At 40.4% G+C, this 21,393-nt stretch overlaps 1 protein-coding gene across 1 annotated transcript; it reads right to left on the bottom strand.

Annotated features, from left to right (window-relative positions):
* Nucleotides 1-155: 155 nt before the first annotated feature.
* Nucleotides 156-20,897, bottom strand: LOC6042524 (zinc finger protein 594). The gene is made up of 5 exons (XM_038250464.1): nt 20,729-20,897; nt 19,643-19,813; nt 19,022-19,582; nt 18,395-18,964; nt 156-689 (listed from the first exon to the last, which is right to left on the bottom strand). Exons 2-5 carry the CDS (start codon nt 19,811-19,813, stop codon nt 156-158), a joined length of 1,836 nt encoding a protein of 611 aa, XP_038106392.1. The 5' UTR covers nt 20,729-20,897.
* Between the last annotated feature and the right edge of the window lie 496 nt (nt 20,898-21,393).

The following is a 21,393-nucleotide window of genomic DNA, read 5'->3' as shown; positions in this document are numbered from 1 at the left end:
TGGGGAGGGAGAGTTCAACACGTGCTCGTTCGGCTGCGGTTCGGCTTTTTTCATTCATGCGAGGCGCGAGGTTTGTGTTGATCAATGGAGTCGCGTTATAGTTTATTTGTAGCAAAATAAATGAAGAAAAATAGTAACAACTTTATCAAGAAAAGTTAATGCAACTTTGCGCGATGAACAATCAAATTTCTCAAAATCTTAAATTTCATTGGACACTTCTCGCACTGGAACCGTCCCTCGGGATCTCCGCCGTGCTCCTTCATGTGGCAAGCCAGACCAGCTGCTTGCCCAAAGATCTTCCCACAGTGGACGCACTTGTGCTCCACCAAAGCCTCCTCAACTTTCTCATCGACGCTCTTCGAAACCACCTTCGGTCCCACCACTTGCTTGGGCGGATCCTTGGCCTTCCTTTTGGGTGCCGGTTGTTTGCGTGGTGGTACCGGCGTCGCGACTTTGGGGCACTTGTGCTGCTGCAGATTCCGCGTGGTCGCGAACCGCTCGTTGCAGGATTCGCACTTGTAGAGCCGGTTGCTGGCGTGGCTGGCCAGATGGACGCGCACCTCCTCGATCGAGCGCATCGTCAGCGCGCAAATGTTGCACTCAAAAATGTGCAACTGTTGCTTCGGTGGAGATTTGGCGTCGCTGGTGGAGGGGGCTTCCGATTCGGCGGCCAGTGGCGATGATGGAATCTAGAGGAACAGATTGGATAACATTTAGAAAGAAATTCAATTTAAGTAAAGCTTTTCTAAAAATTATATGCATCGGAAAAAAACATCGCATCGTGTTGTTTGATTTTTTTTCTAAGCAGTTTTTCTCAAGTTCTAATAGTCAGCATTTTCCAACTCGTGATGTCCTGGAAATTATTGGTTCAATTTTGAATGCTAGGTCAAATCTTCAATGTTTCTTAGACATTTTTTTTTGATATTTTCAAAACTTTTCGACGAAAATATTTTTAGAAATGGAAATTCATGGACACATTTTAAAAGGCGAAAAACAGATTTTTCTGGTGAAAATCTAACTTTTAGTGGCTAAATTTTGGAAACAATGCATTTCATTAAAAAAGGTGCAGGTGGTTAGGTTCTACATGACCAATATGACAAAGAACTTTGTACAAAACTCCTAAAAAATTATTTAATTTTTCTGTATATTTATTCAGCAGTTCCATATGAAAGTTAAAGAAAAAAATAAAAGTGCTTCGATTTGGCTCAAAATTTTTCTGGGGGTTCCTTGGCCAAAATAATTAGACCCGTATTTTTTTGTTTGGCCATTAGGGTGGCCTACGTCGTGTTAGGGTGGTCCGAAAAATGGCCATTTTCGTCGATTTTCACAAAAACCACTTTTTTCAAAAAATCATAACTTCGCTCCATTCCAACCGATTTTAGCTGTCTAGGGTGCAAATGAAAGATGATAAGTTGGACTTCCAAGAAAAATAATGTGAGTTTCAAAATCTAGCCTAACATTTGAAAAAGTCTAATGAAAACATCAAATGCCGTTTTGACGGTGTCTGGACCAAAGAGCCTATATCTGAAAATATTTTTAACGGATTCCTCGAACAATTTTACATAACATATCAAAAATTGGGCGAGGTTCATTAACAGGATTCAGAGATATGATTTTTTGAAAATAAAATCCGGGTTTTCGACGCGCGCGCGAAAACGGGAGATTGACGAAATCGGCAAAAAATCAACTTTTTTCACTAACACTGCGATAACTCGAAAATTTCAGCGATGACCTATAAATGTTAGGGTACCAAAAGTTGCGTATTTCAATTACGAAAATTTTGGTACCCTAACATCTATAGGTCATCGCTGAAATTTTCTAGTTATCGCAGTTTTAGTGAAAAAAGTTGATTTTTGCCGATTTCGTCAATTTCGTTTTGCGCGCGGCGCGTCGAAAAACCCGGATTTTATTTTCAAAAAATCATATCTCTGAATCCTGTTAATGAACCTCACCCAATTTTTGATATATTATGTAAAATTGTTCGAGGAATCCGTTAAAAATATTTTCAGATATAGGCTCTTTGGTCCAGACACCGTCAAAACGGCATTTGATGTTTTCATAAGACTTTTCAAATGTTAGGCTAGATTTTTGAAACTCCACATTATTTTTCTTGAAAGTCCAACTTATCATCTTTCATTTGCGCCCTAGACAGCTAAAATCGGTTGAAATGGAGCGAAGTTATGATTTTTTGAAAAAAGTGGTTTTTGTGAAAATCGACGAAAATGGCCATTTTTCGGACCACCCTAACACGGTGTAGGCCACCCTAATGGCCAAACAAAAAAATACGGGTCTAATTATTTTGGCCAAGGAACCCCCAGAAAAATTTTGAGCCCGATCGGAGAACTTTTATTTTTTTTCTTTAACTTTCATATGGAACTGCTGTATTTTTAGATCATTGTCTATTTATTTAATCCTAATTAAATGTTTTCAATCTTTGGCACCTCTGTGGAAATAAATTGCCAAAACACGAAAATATTGCCAAAACAAGTATGGTTCGGAAAATGTCCCCCCGGGAGAACCTTCCAGAGGGAACCGGCCACTGTAGGTTGTGGCCAATCCGGTCAAAATGGCCATTTTCATTACCAGTTTCCAAAACCATTAATTTTGATATATTGCCCCAAGTCGTATGGTTCGATTAATGTCCCCCGGTAGATCCCTCCCCAGGGCACTGGCCACTCCGGGTGTGGCCAATCCGGTCAAAATGGCCATTTTCATTACTACTTTCAAAAACCATTAATTTTGATACCCATATTGCCCCAAGTCGTATGGTTCGATGACAGTTCCACGAAAGCAGGAGACAAGGCAAAATTTGCACCATGTTGCCACATTTCATGCGAACTATTTAAGCTAGCACTTAGCCTCAGAAAATTTCAGTACCTACGGAGGTTTCGTCAAAGACGGATCCACGGTGGTAATTTTATTGCTCATACACACTAGGGTGGGTACGTTTTTCAAAAAGTTCTCGGATCAAGTTTTAGTTGGTTCCCCTTGTAGGGCATGCCCATAGGGACTTTCATGCCAAATATAAGCTCATTTGGTTGTAAACTGGCTGCGCGCATCAGGGTTAAAGTTTACATGGGAATAACTATGGGAAATTGGAACTTTTTGTTCAAACGCTCCTACAGGTCTGGGAAAATCACGCGCCAACTTCTGGTATGGTCAGGCCTATGGGGAATGGTCTGGAGAACACTTTTCCCGAAGAGAGCATATGGATTCGTTGTCCCTAGACCTGGCGCATCGGCAAACAATCCGATGTCTCCGGAATCAACGGTTTTCCCTCAAAAAGCATCAAATTTTCCTTAGCATGCTATGAAAGCTTGAGGAACATCGCGACGCCATACGTCAGGCAGCTACCACGTGGTTGAAATATTTGCAAAAAAAATACAAATTCGCTATGCAAAGATTCTGAATTCGACTAAATAATATCAGGATTACTCGAAATGATAACTTTCTAGTTAAAAAAAGGTTTGCAATAAAATATTCCAGCCGTTTCTCACCCACGTGTTACCTGTCTGACATATGGCGTCGCGGTGTTCATCAAGCTTTCATAGCATGCTAAGGAAAATTTGATGCTTTTTGAGGGAAAACCGTTGTTTCCGGAGACATCGGATTGTTTGCCGATGCGCCAGGTCTAGGGACAACGAATCCATATGCTCTCTTCGGGAAAAGTGTTCTCCAGACCATTCCCTATAGGCCTGACCATACCAGAAGTTGGCGCGTGATTTTCCCAGACCTGTAGGAGCGTTTGAACAAAAAGTTCCAATTTCCCATTATAATTCCCATGTAAACTTTAACCTCGATGCGCGCAGCCAGTTTACAACCAAATGAGCTTATATTTGGCATGAAAGTCCCTATGGGCATGCCCTACAAGGGGAACCAACTAAAACTTGATCCGAGAACTTTTTGAAAAACGTACCCACCCTAATACACACACGCACACATTGAAAGAGCTCTTCAAGCAAACTTTGTCGCTACCTCAGCCAACTTGACCCAAAAGGGAACTGGTTCTCAAACAACACGGGGACCCCTTCTCTATGCCCTTAACCGGAGCCTTCCGGATGAATATTGGCAGCTTGACCGCATCGGTCCCTAACGTTCTTCCTTGATGGCCTGCAGCGACAATCCGTCCCGTTCCTGCGACGGCCCGAGCCATTTCAGCAACTTCTCCACGTCGTTGACCGGAGGAAATTTCTGCTGTCCCTTCTAATTCTACAACTGCCACTCGATGTTGACTCCTCGACTGTCAGAAAATTATGAGCTCTCACGTCTCTCGAAAAGGATGATCGGGAAAGGTTTGTTCAATTTTCCCTCTCGCGCCTGCACTGCCTCTCTTTCCAGAACAATGCTCTCTTTCCTCTCGGCGGCTTTGCTGTGGTGCTGCTTCTCGATCCTCCTCATACAAAGCTTCGGACTTGTCTAAGCTTCGACCGGCGGCGCGGCGCTCTTTTATAACCTCGCTTGGCTGTGACGGCACGACGCTTTCGAAGCAGTGGCGGAGAGCAAAATTTGCTAAGTGCTAGATACTTGAATCTGATTAATGTGTTCGGGAAAGGTTGCGCTCAACCAATCAGCGACCGGGATTTTCCGGGTCTGAATTTTTATTTTTCATTTTAACATTTGAGTACTTTAACAAAGTTTTATCAACTTTACGAGGTAGTCAACTTGTACTTAAAGACTTCCCCTATAGTTTGGTGGGTAGAACATACAGATTACTTGAATGGGGTGGAAGATATAAGCATTTAAAAGACTACATAATTTCGTTACACTTTCGCTTCGCGAAATTTTAAACTATGAAAAATATTTGCAACGGACTTAATTTAAAAAAAAATATTTTCTTAAATTTTTTGAATTTTCAATTTTTTTTTACTTTTTAACATTTTTTTTATTTTTTTATGTTTTAATTTTTCAAATCTTTTAATTTTTTTAAACCATTTAAATTTTTTTTTTAAAGATTTTAATTATTTTTTATTTTTTTGTTTTGAAATTTTTAAAATTTTTTTAATTTTAGATTTTTTAAATTTGATTAAATTTTGTTTTTTTTTAATTTCTGATTTTTATTTTTGTTTATTTTGTGCATAATTTCATTTGATGCGGTAGCAAACATGCTCAATACCGGGTAGCAAAGTGAAATAAGCATAAGCATAAGCATAGGTGCCCACCCGCAGTTGCTACTCCGTTATTGACCAGGACCTCCAGAAGTTACATCCATGAGCCGTGGAAGATAAGTGGGAGCTATCTTTCCTCGCTTCGCAACTTCTCAAAGGTCCCTATCATGCTGATCAATACCGGCGCCGGCCACGACCAGTGGTAGGGTCACGGGGAAGTGGATGGGAATGTTAGTCCGATACTTGAGTGATAGAGACCGCCCAATCGACTGCATCTCCGACAAAGTATCACATGAGTTTTGAGGGGGTTAGTAGATGGGTATGAGGTCAGGATTCACGAGTGGCAGTGATGTGACCATGAGCATTTTGTTTATCGGTTGAAATTTTAAATCTTAGGCAGCTGCGGAAAGATAAATAATGGATTATTTAAAAAGTTTGTTTTAATCGAACGCGTGCCAACCGAGCGGTAGTGTTATGGGCTCGACTTATCAGTATATTTTTACTGTTTTTACAATTTAGATAACGCGAGCAAATTTCAAAAATAGTAAATAAATGACGCTTTACTCTTCATAAAATCGATAGTTTGATGAGTTAATACTAAAACTGCCAGTTGGAATAAATTTTTACGATCATTTACGACGAAAATTATCGCGAAAAAACAGGACTGAACAGAAGCACTGCACTTATCAATACCGGGTAGCAAAGTGAAATCCCGAAGAACTGAGAGTAAATTTGCTACCGCGACAGGTACCGCGGTGGGGTTGACGTGCAAATTTGATTTGCTTCGATGTTTGCCACCGGCGCTGGAGATGCATTAAAGCGCCACAACTCGCTCATTTATCGTACAAATTTCATTCGGTTAGGAAATAACCAGAGAGAAAACTATTCAACAATGCGTGTTTTGTAGTTGTAGTTTGGATAACCTTTGGCAGCTACGTAACTATGAATAACGTCATGATTCGGACGCTTCGAAACCCGGACACCTCATCCTGTTTTATCAATTATTATGATATAAGTTCGCATTATGAATGTCAAAACTGTGTTATTTGATGAGTTCTAACATCAACTTTCATTTAAAGTTTGTTTGAACGCTGTTGTTAATGCCAAACAATTATACCAAAAAATAGTTATAAGTTTACCAAAAACGTGAAACATTTCACTGAAATATTTCATAGGCGTCCGATGCACCGGGAAGGCAAAGCAGAAATTTGTGGTTTTGATTTCCTTAAATTAGCAAATTCTTACATAAAATATCGATTGAATTGATGTTAACAGCTTATTTGAGACCAAAAGATTGCCATTCACTAATATTTCAGGTCAAATGTGTGCGGCTCATAAGCAAAATCAAGTGTCCGGAATTCGAAGCTAAAGTGACTGGATTTCGAATCAGCTTTTATCGAAGCACAAGTCATTTTAAATTCTGATGAAAATTTGTTAGAAACGACATATTTTGCATGCATTCTCTAAAAACTGACTGTTTATACTACATCCTGATGATATTTTCACATTTCCAACTTGTTACATGATTTTTTGCCAGCTATAACAAAAATAATATGCTACTAAATGTCCGGATTTCGAATCATGACGTTTTCTATCATCAACACGACACCCAACGACAACTCGCAAACATTGAAGATGGAAGCGCAGTTTCAGAAAATCAAAATACATATTATGGGATTACATAACGCTTGGAGAAGTACTTGAGCGAACTGGTATATCCAACCGAAAGGCTACGATTCCTTTCCGTGCATTAATTCTGGATGAAAAGGAGTACATGTTAGATCACAACACGTTGAGGAAACCAAGGATAAAATACAGAAGAATCAAAGAGACTTGAATGTCCCTTTAACCATTCACTGGGACGGAAAAATAATCCCATACAACGAAACCGGGAAGAAAGGGACTACTGGCGAAAGCACATCGAAATCGTTTACAGTCTCAACCTTGCCGAACGAAGAAAAACACAAATGGGGACTGAAGCTATCGCAACGGATAAAGTAGTGGCCATGAGTTTTGACTGCTCAAGAAGCATTGTCGGCACCATGTAACTGAGCTCGTTTTGAAGCATTTCTACGAGATGGAGGGCGAGGCTTCACAGTCAGACAAGACGGACATCTTCAAGAAATGTCAGTTCTATTCCAGGCTAGAGTCGTTTGAGGAGATCAGTTACAGGAGTATCCTGCATGTTCCAAAAGCCTTGGCGCCAGAACATCCTTGATTTCTGTCTGACTTGCATGGCCGTAATACAACCACGAGGAGGACTACCTTGAAGCTGGTTGTTTTATTCCTTGGAGGAAATACAAAGGACGAAATCAAATTTCGAAGGGCTGCAAGTGATGGCAGAGCTCGCTGGATGGCAAAGGCAATCTAATTTTTTTTTTAATCTGGATGGTAAACCTTAACTTGGACATTATAGATCTCAACCTCATGAACCACTTTGAGAAGTTGACGCTATTTATCTCCAAGTGCTACGTGAAATATTGGTTCAGCTTGCAGCCAAAATTCGCGTGTCGGATATTTAAGCACCATTTGTGGCCGTCAGTACAAAGGACTTTTTCGCAATCATGCAGATTTCAACAGTATTCATGCAAAAAAACGAAGGTGGTCACCTAAAGAAAGCTACAAGATAGGAACGAGACGATCAGCTTCACCTCAAGTTACGAACGAAGTAGCCGAAAGAGGAGTCAAGTGGGGATGTTGGCTTTCGGTGTATTTGTTTTGACAAGGAACAACTATCTACGGTGTCAATCCAAATGTTTTACAAGATGACGCGTTTCCATCGCATGCCCTACTGCGTGACATTCTAGGTACTTGAATCTTACGTCCCAAGCAGAGATGATGTATGCAACGCAATAGTTTTCTGTCGCGTGGAAGCAGCAACATGCCGTGCGATACTATGCAAACTAACAGGTTGCCTCTGGAGGATTTAGTGTCGATCAGACTTTCATCAACGACGGGTCCCACGTTGATAATTCGATTGCTCACACTCACACACGCACACATTGAAAGACACAGTGTGTGCACTAATTTGAATGGAGTTCTTTCCTCAGATATCAGATTGCTAAGAGGCTCACCGGAATATAGATATTATTTGGGACAATGTGGTCGGAAGTGCCAAAGCGAGAGAAGCTCAGCTCTGGACGCCTGCGCCACCAAGTGGTGGCTTGGGAATTAGGCTTCCTTATTCAAGGGTCTATAGATTTGAATTCTTCGTTCGTTTTCCGTCATTTTGGTTATGCTTGTGACACTTTTGTGGCACTTTTTAATACTGGTAATGAAAATGGCAATTTTGACAGTATTGACCACAACCTGGAGTGGCCGGTACCCTGAGGCAAGGTTCTCTCGGGAGGACAATTGCTGAACCATACGATTTTGAGTAATATGGGTATCAAAATTCACTATACGTCGCGGAATGACTATGTCCGCCCGGGAAATTCAGACCACCGCCCGACGGCTGCTGCCCAGAGTGTTTATCAAAAATGCTGTGTTCGGAGGGACGTAGGCCGTGACCTACTACACCACCTCGAAGTAGACGACGGTTGCTGCGATTCAGAAAAACACAAACGGCCCTTTTCACGGCAACCAAATTATTCACAAAAGAGTTGCATCTTCTAGTTCTGGAGAATCGGGAGAGCATTCGTCCAAGATGGGTAAAATTTTGGAATGACGTCCGGATTAAGGATATTTTTTCATAAAACTATTTTTTTAGGTCCTTTTCGGTGATGAGACCTGGTTAGGACCGAGTCGGCTTTTGTAATTACATTTTACTTAAAGCTAAGAGTAATTACAGAGAATCTTGTGTGTAAATGTTAGTGGGAGGGGAGCCGCCGGGTTAAGGTTAGGTTCTCATTGATCTTAATTAATCAACTGTCCGTTTTTTGACGAAGAACTTCGTCTTAGGGCTCTATACAGGGTAGCAATCCAAAATTTCGCGAAGCGAAATGAAACGCTTTGGTTTCACCTTCCCCCCTCGGCAAATTTCCCCTCTTCTTAGCACACGCTGGTTGGTTGAACAAACGTTTCCCAATCAGTCAATCGAGAGACGTGAGATTGATGTATCTAAAATCACCCCCACTCTACCTCATAATTTTCGGATCGTCGACGCGGCAAAAAGCGAATAAGGAGATGTAGGAGAATGGGTGCAAAAAGGCGGGGCATACGTCCCCGATCTAAATTAACAAAACGCGGCTCGGTCGGTCCCGAAAATTCATTCTGTTGCTGGACGTCGACGAGTCAACATCAGGAGCAGATGGCCTGGAGGCCCGGTAGCAGACGGCTTGGAGGCCCGGGAGCGGATGGCTTGGAGACCCTAGGGCAGATGGCCTGGAGGCATGTGTAGAGATGTCGGTGAGCATCTGTCTGTTTACTCAATATTTGTATTACCTGTTATAAAGGAATCTGGCAACAGCTAGTTGTGCTACCTGAGAATGATAGATCTAGACATGAAAACTGACAGTTCAGTACGGTGCATGGTGGTGAACGGAACAGATCTCTACGAGATCCGAACGGGACAGCCGGGAACCGGACAAGTGGTCAGTGGGCGGTCGGGAGGTTTGGCCACATCAAACTTCGTGCTGCGTCCGGCCCCTACATCTGGCGACGAGGATGGGATCTGGTGAGAATATTGAGGGTTGGAGGAGTTTTTTTTCTGGCGTAGGCATAGCGCCGAGTGCTTGCAGTTGTTGTGGGGCTGACAGGATGGAGGAATTTTCGGTGTGGTGGTGTGGTTGTCTGTTTACAGTTTCGTGGCGGTTCGAGGCGTTTTGATGGATGCAAGATGTGTGCAGATTTTTGCTAACATTACTCAATTTTGGGTACGATTGTTTTGCGTAGTCTCTGAATGTTTATTTTGAGGAGTTGGAATTTGAGGAGTTTTCAGACGGTTTTCTACACGTAGTTCGAAAGTTTTTTTATTCCTTACTTGAAGTTTTAATATCTTGAATTTCTGGTTAACGTTAGTGAATGTATATGCACGATTACTTGAAGTAGAATTTAAGAATCAAACTAAAGCTACTCTGAGGAGTACAGTTGCGCAACTCTGAGGAGTTGAATGAGTTCAGGAGTGAATCGAGATTATAATCTTAAAACCTAATTGTTTACAGCTTCTGAGGCGTGAATTGGGATCAGACTTTGAGGAGTTAGCTGAAAACATACTCTGAGGAGTATAATGATTGTTCTTATGTCTTAATTTACAATTTTCAAAATTTTATGAAACTTTTCTTCAACAGATTTTGGAATGGAAAGATTATTATTTATTTATTATTATATCAGGATATATGTTTTCAGGAAGTTTTATACATTATTTTAGTTTCGTTTCAGATTCACTAGGGACGGCTGGAAGAAGCAATGTTTCGGATAACCAAGTTTGTGAATCTACATAGAAAATACATTCTGATGCGTTTTCTAAACCAAGACTCCGAGGAGTGTGTACATTATCTGAGGAATTTCCAAAATAATCTGAGGAGTGATTGAGTGTTCATTACAAATCGAGGTTTGTATTTACAAAACTCTGAGGAGTTAGTGCACTTTCTGAGGAAGTCGCAAAAGAATTTTGAGGAGTTGTGCTTAAGATCTCTGAGGAGATGTGCTGAAGAGCTCTGAGGAGCTGTGCTAAAAAAAATGTTGAGGAGTTGTTACTAATGAACTCTAATGAGGTGTGCTGAAGAGCTCTGAGGAGTTGTGCTAAAGAATTCTGAGGAATTTGGCAAGTACACGACTCTGAGGAGTTGATGAATATTCTAAGTAATTTTCCAAGTTCAAGACTCTGAGGAGTTGATGCATTTTCGGAGGAATTTGGCAAGTACAAGACTGTGAGGAGTTGATGAATTTTCTAAATGAAATTTCCATATTCAAGACTCTGAGGAGTTGATGCATTTTCTGAGGAATTTGGCAAGTACAAAACTCTGAGGAGTTGATGCATTTTCAAAGTATCTCAAAGTTCAAGACTCTGAGGAGTTGGTGAATATTCTATGTAATTTTCCAAGTTCAGATCTCTGAGGAGTTGATGCATGTTCTGAATAAATTTTCCATGTTCAAGACTCTGAGGATTAATGCATTTTCTGTACTGATGAACTCTGAGGAGTTGTGTTGGAGATTTCTAAGGAGTTGTACCGAGAAAATCTGAGGAACTGTACTAAGAAAATGTGGGGAGTTTTGCGGAAGAGTTTACTAAGTATTGATTTTAAAACCTTTAGGAGTTAGTCGAGTTTTGTAGGTTTGCTGTTTAATCATTTTTAAATTCGAGAGTAATTCGCTACTTCCATGTTAACCGAAGAGTAGGCATTCGTCATTGCCCTGATGGAGAATTCTCCTACAAAAAAAAAAATACTTGAAAGGTACAGATTCAGGAGTTTAAAATTTACTATATTCTGGGGAGTTAAGGGGATTTTAATTCCAAGGATTTTCACGTTGAAGCTCTGCCGGCTCTGAGGAGTTAATTGGTTGAATTTTCTGAAAAATGTACTTTATGCAGCCATTATGAGTAGTTAATGACAATAACAGTACAGGTTCTGAGGTGGGACCATGATTAGCATACGCACTTGGTAAGGAACCGATCAAGGAAAATTTAGAATTTGCAGCGAAAGCAAGCCAAAGAGGGTAAAGAAAGACCTCAAGAAAACGTTCCCTCTCATTTTTTTCTACTGTTAGCCATTTCGCGACCCCTTTTCTTGGGAGGAGCGTATTAACCTTAAGCTGTGAATGAAATAAAATAAAAAAGATAGCCAGTTAATCATCTGCTGATCGAGTTAATATTTTTAATTGTGATACAGTAAGTTCTTTAAAAAAAAAACTGAAAAGAGGGAGATTTCAGTGTTGGAGATCCCTGCGTGCTTATGTTGTGTTTACGTTTATTTTGAAATTTCAACCTAAAAACGTTTATGGAGCAACGCTCTAAAGGTCGCGTTTGAATATTGACGAATTACAAACAAGCTGACCAACTATTGTTAGTCTATTCACTATTGACCAAGTTGTCCACCCCCTTGAATGGTACGTTAATGTGCGAGAGATAAGATTTTGATAACTTTCTAGTCTGTGAAATTTTGGGGGAGATGTCGGTGAGCATCTGTCTGTTTACTCAATATTTGTATTACCTGTTATAAAGGAATCTGGCAACAGCTAGTTGTGCTACCTGAGAATGATAGATCTAGACATGAAAACTGACAGTTCAGTACGGTGCATGGTGGTGAACGGAACAGATCTCTACGAGATCCGAACGGGACAGCCGGGAACCGGACAAGTGGTCAGTGGGCGGTCGGGAGGTTTAGCCACATCAAACTTCGTGCTGCGTCCGGCCCCTACAGCATGGACACGCCAAGACATGCCAGCCGGCATGAGCGGGAGTTGATTATTGGAACTGGCAACCACCTGGAGTGGCCGGAGGCCCCGGGGATGTTCCGATAAGAGGACATTTGGCGGAACCATAAGAGTTGGGGCAATATGGGTATCAAACTTTAGGGATTTTGATACTGGACATGAAATTTGACATTTTGGCAGTAGTGGCCACCACCTGGAGTGGCCGGAGGCCCCGGGGATGTTCCGATAAGGGGACATTTGGCGGAACCATAAGAGTTGGGGCAATATGGGTATCAAACATTAGGGATTTTGATACTGGACATGAAATTTGACATTTTGGCAGTAGTGGCCACCACCTGGAGTGGCCGGAGGCCCCGGGGATGTTCCGATAAGGGAACATTTGCGGAACCATAAGAGTTGGGGCAATATGGGTATCAAGCTCTAGGGTTTGTATGTTGTGTCTTTAACACATGGTTCAGAATGACTCTTTGTAATAAATTTAATTGTTTGCAAAATATTTCTTGAAAATTGTTCAATGCCGAAAGTTTAACAGAAAATTGATGAAATGATTTCATATAAACTGGCTCGAAAATTTAGCTATTACGATTAGCTGAAGAAGCGTTTGAAAGTTTTAATTGTTATCAAACGTCAAAATACCATCTTTGAGCAAAAATGTATAGATATTACGAAATAACTTTATCTTGATTGATTTTGTGGCCAAGAAACGCAAATATTAAAAACTCTAAAAATTTCATTTACTTTTGTGTCCGAAGTTCTTCGTCATGATGGTTATGCCTGTAGGATTACCACTGCACCTTTTTTAATTGTAGCACGGACCCAATCATGAAAAATGTTATTGCTTAGGCTGAAGAAACATTTGAAAGGGCACATAAGCAGTTTTACAGCTGCAACTATTTTTATTTTATAAAAAAAAAACAGATTTCCTTTCGAGAGTTTTGTACACAGTTCTTTGTCGTATTAAGATACGAATGACCTTTCCAGGTTGAAGTCACGTTAACACTGGAACGCCCAACGCATGTCTAACTTACACGGACGCCCAAGCCTCCCAAAAAAGTTGGAACGGTAACTTCAACTCAATGATTCTTGGTAGGCCCAACCAATCAAGATGATTCTTCGTTACAGTGATTTGTTAGGATGTCTAGATAATTCTAGAACTTTGCAGAACTTAATTTGAACAAATCTGTAATTTCTGCGACCGAAAACATCGTTCCACCTTTTTTAAAAACACTGCCTTCGCGGAATTTTCGGCGAATTTTTTTTACACGTGAAAAAAAAAGTTGGAACGATGTTTTTGATCGCAAAAATTACATATTTGATCAAATTAAGATCTGCAAAGTTCTAGAATCATCTAGACATCCTAACAAATCACTGGAAAAAAGAATCATCTTGATTGGTTGAGTTAGGCCCAAGAACCATTGAGTTGAAGTTACCGTTCCAACTTTTTTGGAGCCTTGGGCGTTGGAATGTTAATAAAATAAACAACTACTTTGTCATATTGGTCATGTGTAACATAACCACCTGCACCTTTTTTAATACCTAAATTGGGTCCTAAAGCCCTATGTAAATTTTAATGTACAACGGTAAAAAAACACGATTAAAACCCATTTCTGATCACTTTTTTTTTATTTTAAAGGTTAGTATGCAGATCGGAAGGAAAGGGGTCAAGAAACAGCTTTACGAACAGCAGAACAAAGGAGAGGGAACAATTTCTTGGGGCTTTTCTTCACCCTCTCTGACTCGCTTGCGCTGTTGCTGCTGCCCATTTGATTTTTTTCTTGACCGCACGCAAAAAAATCAAGCATGTTTGAATCAAAAAAAAATTTTGTTGTTTTGACTTGACAATTTTTTGTTGAAATAAGACTCAAAACCAATTGAATCAACTCAAAATTTTGGTGTATTTTGTCAAACCCTTTTGGGAATAACAACAAAATTATTGCGTTGATTCTACACAGAACCGCGTTGAATCAACAATATAGTGTTTTCTGGTTTAAATCAAAATAATTGTTATTAACACGTGCCCGTAATCTGTCAAATTGTTCACTTTTCTGAAAAACGGCTAGTGAACAAGCACGAAGTCTTGCTCGAAGTCCTTTTTTTTAAGGCGTTGATTTCGTTTGTGTATTATTTCCGTGGCCTGTCCGCTTGCTGTGCCCAAATACTCGTGAGATAGTGCGCGTTCAGGGCGATTCCATCGGCAACCGGAACCAGGGCGGCTCAACACCATCAATTGGGTACTAAAGCCCTGTGTAAATTTTTATGTACAACGGTAATAAACACGATTAAAACCCATTTCTGATTACTTTTTTTCATTTTAATGCAAATTTTTTTTTGACAAGACAACATTTTTTCGATGCATCAACTATGGTCCCCTTGGAACGAGCTGTCAAGTAGGAGCTTTTCTGTCAAGAAGGACCGCGAGGTTAATTTTTCAAAATTGGTTTAAAAATCCATTTTAAACACTTTGTGGTCGTACAAAGGGTCATTGTACTCAGAAAAATAAGCTTTATCGCGGTAAACAATAATATCAGCAATCTAAGCTTCATTTTAGGACCCAATTGAAATATGGATTATGACACCGCCACAAGTTCCATTGCGTGTTGTTTACAGGGCGGAAAACCAACCCAAATTTGCAAATTCGATGAAACCCACCAACTCTCGATGGTACTTTCTTGGTAAGCTACTACTTATGCCCATTTTAATTATTTTCTCTCACTTGCAGAAAATAACCCGGACGTCAGTTTTAACATGGCCCATGGCCCATTCCCATGCCGTGACATCTCAAAGAATTCGTCATTGATCTTTAATTGGGAGGCGGCGGTGGAAGCAACACCAGATTAATTATTCAAGACATCAAAACTGCACACATGCCGAACGTGATGTAACATATAATTTGTATTTTTTGTTGTAATTAAAAAATGATATCAATAAAACAAACCATTCTTATTTCAATTAAATATTTTGTTGATTCAATTGAAAGATTTACCTCACTTTAAAATAAAATGTCTGGGTTATTTCAACAAAATACCCACGTTGTTTCAACAAAAATCTGATTTAAACGCACTTACTGTCAAATTTTGATCAACAAAAATGAGGGTAGATTCAACAAAAACATAGCTTTGAAACAACAAAATATCCCGATTTGAAACAACAAAATGCGAGAGTTGATTCAATGCAAAAATTTTGTTGATTATATTCAACAAAATATTTTGTTGAATCAAACCTCGTACAGGCTGATTCTACAAAATATTTTTCTGCGTGCGGTTCCTTCCGAAGTGCGTATAGAGCTTTATGACGTTTCGCGTACGCACACTAGCGCACCATTATGTTTTGCTGCCTGACATAATTTAACCTCACTTTATTTTTGTGTACGTACACGCAATACATACGCACGTTGATTACTCTATATCGCTTAATGCAAAAAAGTAGAAGACAACACTGTTCGATGGATCAACTATGGTCCTTTTGGAACGAGATGTCAAGTAGGACTTCTTCTGTCAAGAAGGGCCGTGAAGTAAATTTTTAAAAATTGAATTAAAATCCATTTTAAATCCTTGGCAGTCGTTCAATAATTGTAATTGTACTCAGAAAAATAAACTTTTTCGTTGTGAACAATAATATCACAAATTTAAGCTAATGCTTAGGACCCACACAGGGTATAATTTTTACAATATATTTTTTATGGTTGTCAAACGATGATAAATTTTAGATAGATTTATAAAACATGAGTTTTTTGCTGAAATTGAATAATTTCATAACATGCAATAGTATGTAAACAGAACCGAAGAAAACCGGACTTGAAAAAAACCAACATTGTTCAAACGTCATGATTCGAATTCCCGGACGCTTCGAAACCCGGACACTTCAACTTGCTTTATCAATTATTTGGATATAAGTGCGCATTATGAATGTCAAAACTGTGTTATTTGATGAATTCTAACATCAACTTTCATTTAAAGATTGTTTGAACGCTGTAGTTAATGCCGAAACAATTAAATAAAATAAAATTATAAGTTTACCAAAAATGCGAAACCTTTCAACCATGGGCGTCCGAAGCACCGGGAAGGCAACGCAGAAATTAATGGTTTTGATTTCCTTAAATTCTAGCCATTTTTTATATAAACTATCAATTGTTTTGATGTTAACAGCTTATTTGAGACCTAAAGAATGCCATTCACTAACATTTCAGTCCAAATTTGTGCTATTCATAAGTAAAATCGAGTGTCCGGAATTCGAAGCAAAAGTGTCCGGATTTCGAATCATGACGATATGTAGCATTCAAATCAAATCAAATCATTCGCTCTACAGCCTTGGCGTTCTCGATAACGAGATTCCTACTCGAAACTAGGTGTCCGAAGGCTTGATTGTTGAGGCAATTGCAAACCTCTTTTTACACTAAAGCTTCTATCCACCCTGGGATTCGAACTAGCGACCTTTGGATTGTGAGTCCAACTGTCTACCAGCGACTCCACCGAGGCAGGAGACCCAGGGAGACGAATCCTACACCTGGACTGAGCTATCGACCTAATCTTTTTTTAGGTTAGACCGGGGCCAACATTTACTTCCCCATCCGACAGAAGGCGTGGTCAGACAAATCTCGTCTCAAAATTTGCCACCGGGAAATTCTGGAATCAAACCCAGGCCGACTGGGTGAGAGGCAACCACGCTTACCCCTACACCACGGTCCCGGCTTTCTATGTAGCATTATGAGTGTAAAATAAAGATATGATACGTCCGATATGACAAATGATGATTGTTTTGCTTTAAAATTACTTGAAATTTCACAAAACAGCATTTTTTTTATTCATAACTTATTTTTATTGGGTCCTTTCAGGTGGTACGACCAGGTTTGGACCGAGGATCAGTCTAAATTCTATTATATAATAATAATAATAATAAAAACTCCTTACAATCCATACTTGGAGATCATGTAACTGACGAGGGTTACTTGGTCCAAGCGGGAATCACAAAACAGCATGTATCAAAGCATATAAAAACATGAATCAAGGCCATCCACAAATGAGTCATTTGAAATGACGTAGCATTTTTAGAGGATTCAACACCCATTTGTAAAAATTGTGTAGGCAAAAGTATAAAAAGTAGTGTAAAGTTTTCAGTTATAAATGTAGATGTCTCGGATTAGTTTTCAAAAAGCCGTAAGAGCCATTGGTAAACAAAGTCCTTTTTACATTGGTATTCGACCTACTTATGAAAAATTAATATCAAAAACGTTTCTTAATCCACCATTAGGTGGGTGGTGCCTTCCTCACATTTACAAAGTAATATTGAAAATAGGTTTATGAAAAAAAAAATATACCTGATACAGACTTTTCCAGAAAACATGCAGACTCTCATTTGAAGCAATGTGGCAACCGGGCGTTTCGCATCTGGCGCGACTCTCGCACGTAAACAAAAAGACCCAATCTTTTGAGGTTAGGCAAAAAATCACCCTTTTTTGTATCTATAAAAATCTTTTTCTTGGCATAACTTTTTAAATACTTAACTAAAAAGAATAAAATTTAATAGGGTCTTAGGGGACCCCAAAACGAACAGAAGAAGGCGGATCCGGCCAAAATCGGTTCAGCCAGTTCTGAGATAATCGTGTGGAAAAAAAAATCATGTCTACACACATCCCCACAGACATTTGTTCAGAATTTGATTCTGAGTCGATAGGTATATGTGAAGGTATATCTGAGAGGTGTATTTAAGAAGTTCATTTTTTGAGTGATTTTATAGCCTTGCCTCAGTGAGGTGAGGAAGGCAAAACGCTCGAGATTGTTCATCTACACGTCCTTCAAGTGCCCCAAACTAAAAATAATTGAAATTTTGTCTCATTTTCGAGAAAAACGAAAATTAGTGTAAGAGGTCACGGTGCCTCTTACGGCTTTTTGAAAACTCACCCGAGATGTAGATAATTTTGATCCAGCTCTAAACGATGATCAAAAATAATTCCAAAATGGCCCCGCGACCACACTTACCTCCACCTCCTCCCCCGTCGTCGCCGCCGCCGCCGCCACCCGCTGCATGGCCGCACTCATCGCGTTCGCTTTGGCCAGCTGGTGGATGTGCAGGTGCAGATTAAGCTGCCGCTCGCTGCGCAACGAAATGTTGCAAATCTGGCAGATGTAGTAATGCGGCAGTACCACTTTGCCCGAGCCGCTACCTTTGCCACGACCGCCTCCGCCGCCGCCGCTGCTCTCGCTCGGCACCACATCGATAATCTCTTTCTGCTTCGGCGTTACCTTCTTCTTGCAGCGGTGCCCTTCCAGCTCTTCCGGCGCGAGAAAGTTAGCGTCGCACTGGGGACACGCCAGCGGCAGCAGATCTTGGTGGAGCTTCAAGTGCCGCATAAACCACTGCTCTTTGATGTACCAGCGCTGGCAGAACTGGCACTGGAAGCCCGGGAACTGGTCCCGCTGGGGGCAGTCGTGGAAGATGAGACGGTGCGCGTTTGGGAACTCCGTGTCGCACTTGAGACAGCGGAAGAATTGTCGGGTTTTAGGAATTTTGACGATTGGGGGAACTGGCTCTTTCGGCGGTTGCTCGACCTGCGGTGGAAGTTGAAATACTCAGAACTATTCAGAACATCAACAGAAACCAATTACCTCCGGTACCACTACCTCTTCACTCTTGGCCAAGCTGGTCACGCTGCCTCCACCGTTCAGAACGGCCAGCTCGATGCTGTCGTCCCACTCCAAAATATCCTCCTCCTTATCCTGAACCTCCGGATAGACGAAGCCGGTGTTCGACGTCATGACCTGGTATTGGCCCATCCCGAGCGTTCCCTTCAGCACCAGCTGCGTAAACTTATCTGTCACTTTCTTCCACTTATCCGTCGGCGTCGGGACCTGTGAGGGTTCCGCAGGAACCTCACTCTCCGTTGAAACGACTTCTTGCACCGTCGGAACCTCTGGCGGTTCTTCCTTGACCTCCACGCTAGCGTGAGCGCTGACCTTGTGCTGCAACAGCTCGCTGACCGAATTGAACTCGGCCGAGCAACGGTCGCAGACGTCCTTCGGGATTACCACGTCGTCGTGGTTGTTGGTGCACGTGGCATCGAACGACTCCACGCCGCACATGTGGCATATGAAGGACTGCTTGACCGGGCGCCACGACCGGAGACTGCTGGTATCGAGTGCACTTGGGTTGGGCACTATTCGGTAGCCCTGAAACAAAGTTTAAAATTTTAGTATTTTATTATTATTTGTTGAGGTAAATTGGCTTACCACACTGACAAAGTTTGCCAGCAGTTTACTGAGGGTGGATTGTCGACCGTTGTTCTTGAGCGCGTTGTGATTGTTCTTGCACTGCGGTTCCGAGGAGAAGGTCTTGCACGTGGGGCATACGAACACTTGCTCGTACGACTCATGTTCCAGGGCGTGCGAAAGATGGTCCATCTGGGAATAAGCAATTTTGTTTGGATTTTTTTAAAAAAATACTGTTCTCTTTAGTTGTACTCAACTGACTTCCTGTTCTCCCGACTCAGATGCCAACATTAGGTACTCGATGGAAAATCATGCCGTTCCTCGGTTTATCTGTCATTCTTTTCCTTATACAAACTCGATTATCCGAAAGATTCATAAAAACTTCAGATACATAATCAAATCACGGACAAAAAACAGTTTTTTTTATTTTCTCACTTTTAACATCGAATTCGAGTTCTTACTGTTCTAGCAGGAATCTAGCAGAGTTTTTACAGAAGTGGATTGTTCCATCGTTCTGGCAGGATTCTGGCAGAATTAGCTTCGTTGGAATATTTTGTATTTCGATTGTTGTTTGAACATTTCTAAAGTTTTTTTTAAACATATGAAAGACAATAGTTTATAGAACCTTTTCAAACTCAATCAAATACAACGAATCATCTTTTCGATGAAATTTACGCAGTTGGTCTGGCCATTTAGACAGAAAGGATGATGGAAGTAATCGCGCCAACATTCTCCAGGAAATATTTAGTGAAAAAAAAAATGTTTTGGCCTCAATTAAAAATTTTGAAAACATTTATATCGAGCTGTCAAATCTGCAACATGAAGTTAAGCTTTCTGTGCAAATGCTGTGAAGTTTACCATGGCACTTCGGAAAGTTTAACTCCATATTGCACGCACACACTCTTATTTTCAATTTCTCGATAGACCTTTTATTTGCATACATGAGTCATCCGAACTAATTTTAACAATTCCATTATTTTTTCCCTTAGTGCACACGATTTCCGGTGCCAAAATGGCGAATGAGAAACAAATCCTTACAGCCCAAACCGGAAGTGATACAATCACAGCAAGATGAAGATCAACTTTTATATCGGCAAAAATACTCACGTGAAATAAACAATGTAGGAAAAAGTATTTTTATAAAATTAAACCGCTAATCATTTAACAAACACTGAAACTTGGATTTTGCTGCCACCGAATAAGACTTTGCAAAAAACTAACAATTTTTTGTGTAGAAATAGAAACTGGGGCACTTCCCTCGTGAATCGAGTGTTCTTTTTTGGAAATTTCCGCTTTTTTGATAGAAGTTAAAAACATCGCAAAACAGGGTTGTCTATGATGAGCCGCACGATTATCTAAAATAACTCATTGTTACGTCGAGTACAACGATGCACGCTTATTACCAAAAAATACATTTCACTAAGTCAAAAGTCTCAAAAAAGCATAATCGGGGTAAGAACTCAACATTCTAAACTTATTTTGATTAGGTCCTATAAACAAATGTATCCCTCTCACACCTTATCGGAATAAGTGTGATGCACTCAACGTTTTCCTTTTTTTAGGGGAGGAAGATTGGTGATTGTCCACGCTCCATACAAAACAGATTTTATTTGTTTGGAAATTTATCCTCAATCTTGGATACCCTTTTTAACTCCTAAATCAAGAAAATTCAATGTAAGTATAATAAGCTCGGTTTTAAGTATAGAACCCGCTCGTGTGGATCAATCGGACCGCGCACTAGACTCACAATCCAGAGGTCGCCGGTTCGAATC

The sequence above is a fragment of the Culex quinquefasciatus genome, chromosome 2 (genome assembly GCF_015732765.1).
Source record: "Culex quinquefasciatus strain JHB chromosome 2, VPISU_Cqui_1.0_pri_paternal, whole genome shotgun sequence".
Lineage (NCBI taxonomy): Eukaryota > Metazoa > Arthropoda > Insecta > Diptera > Culicidae > Culex > Culex quinquefasciatus.
This window is presented reverse-complemented; position numbering and strand designations above follow the sequence as displayed.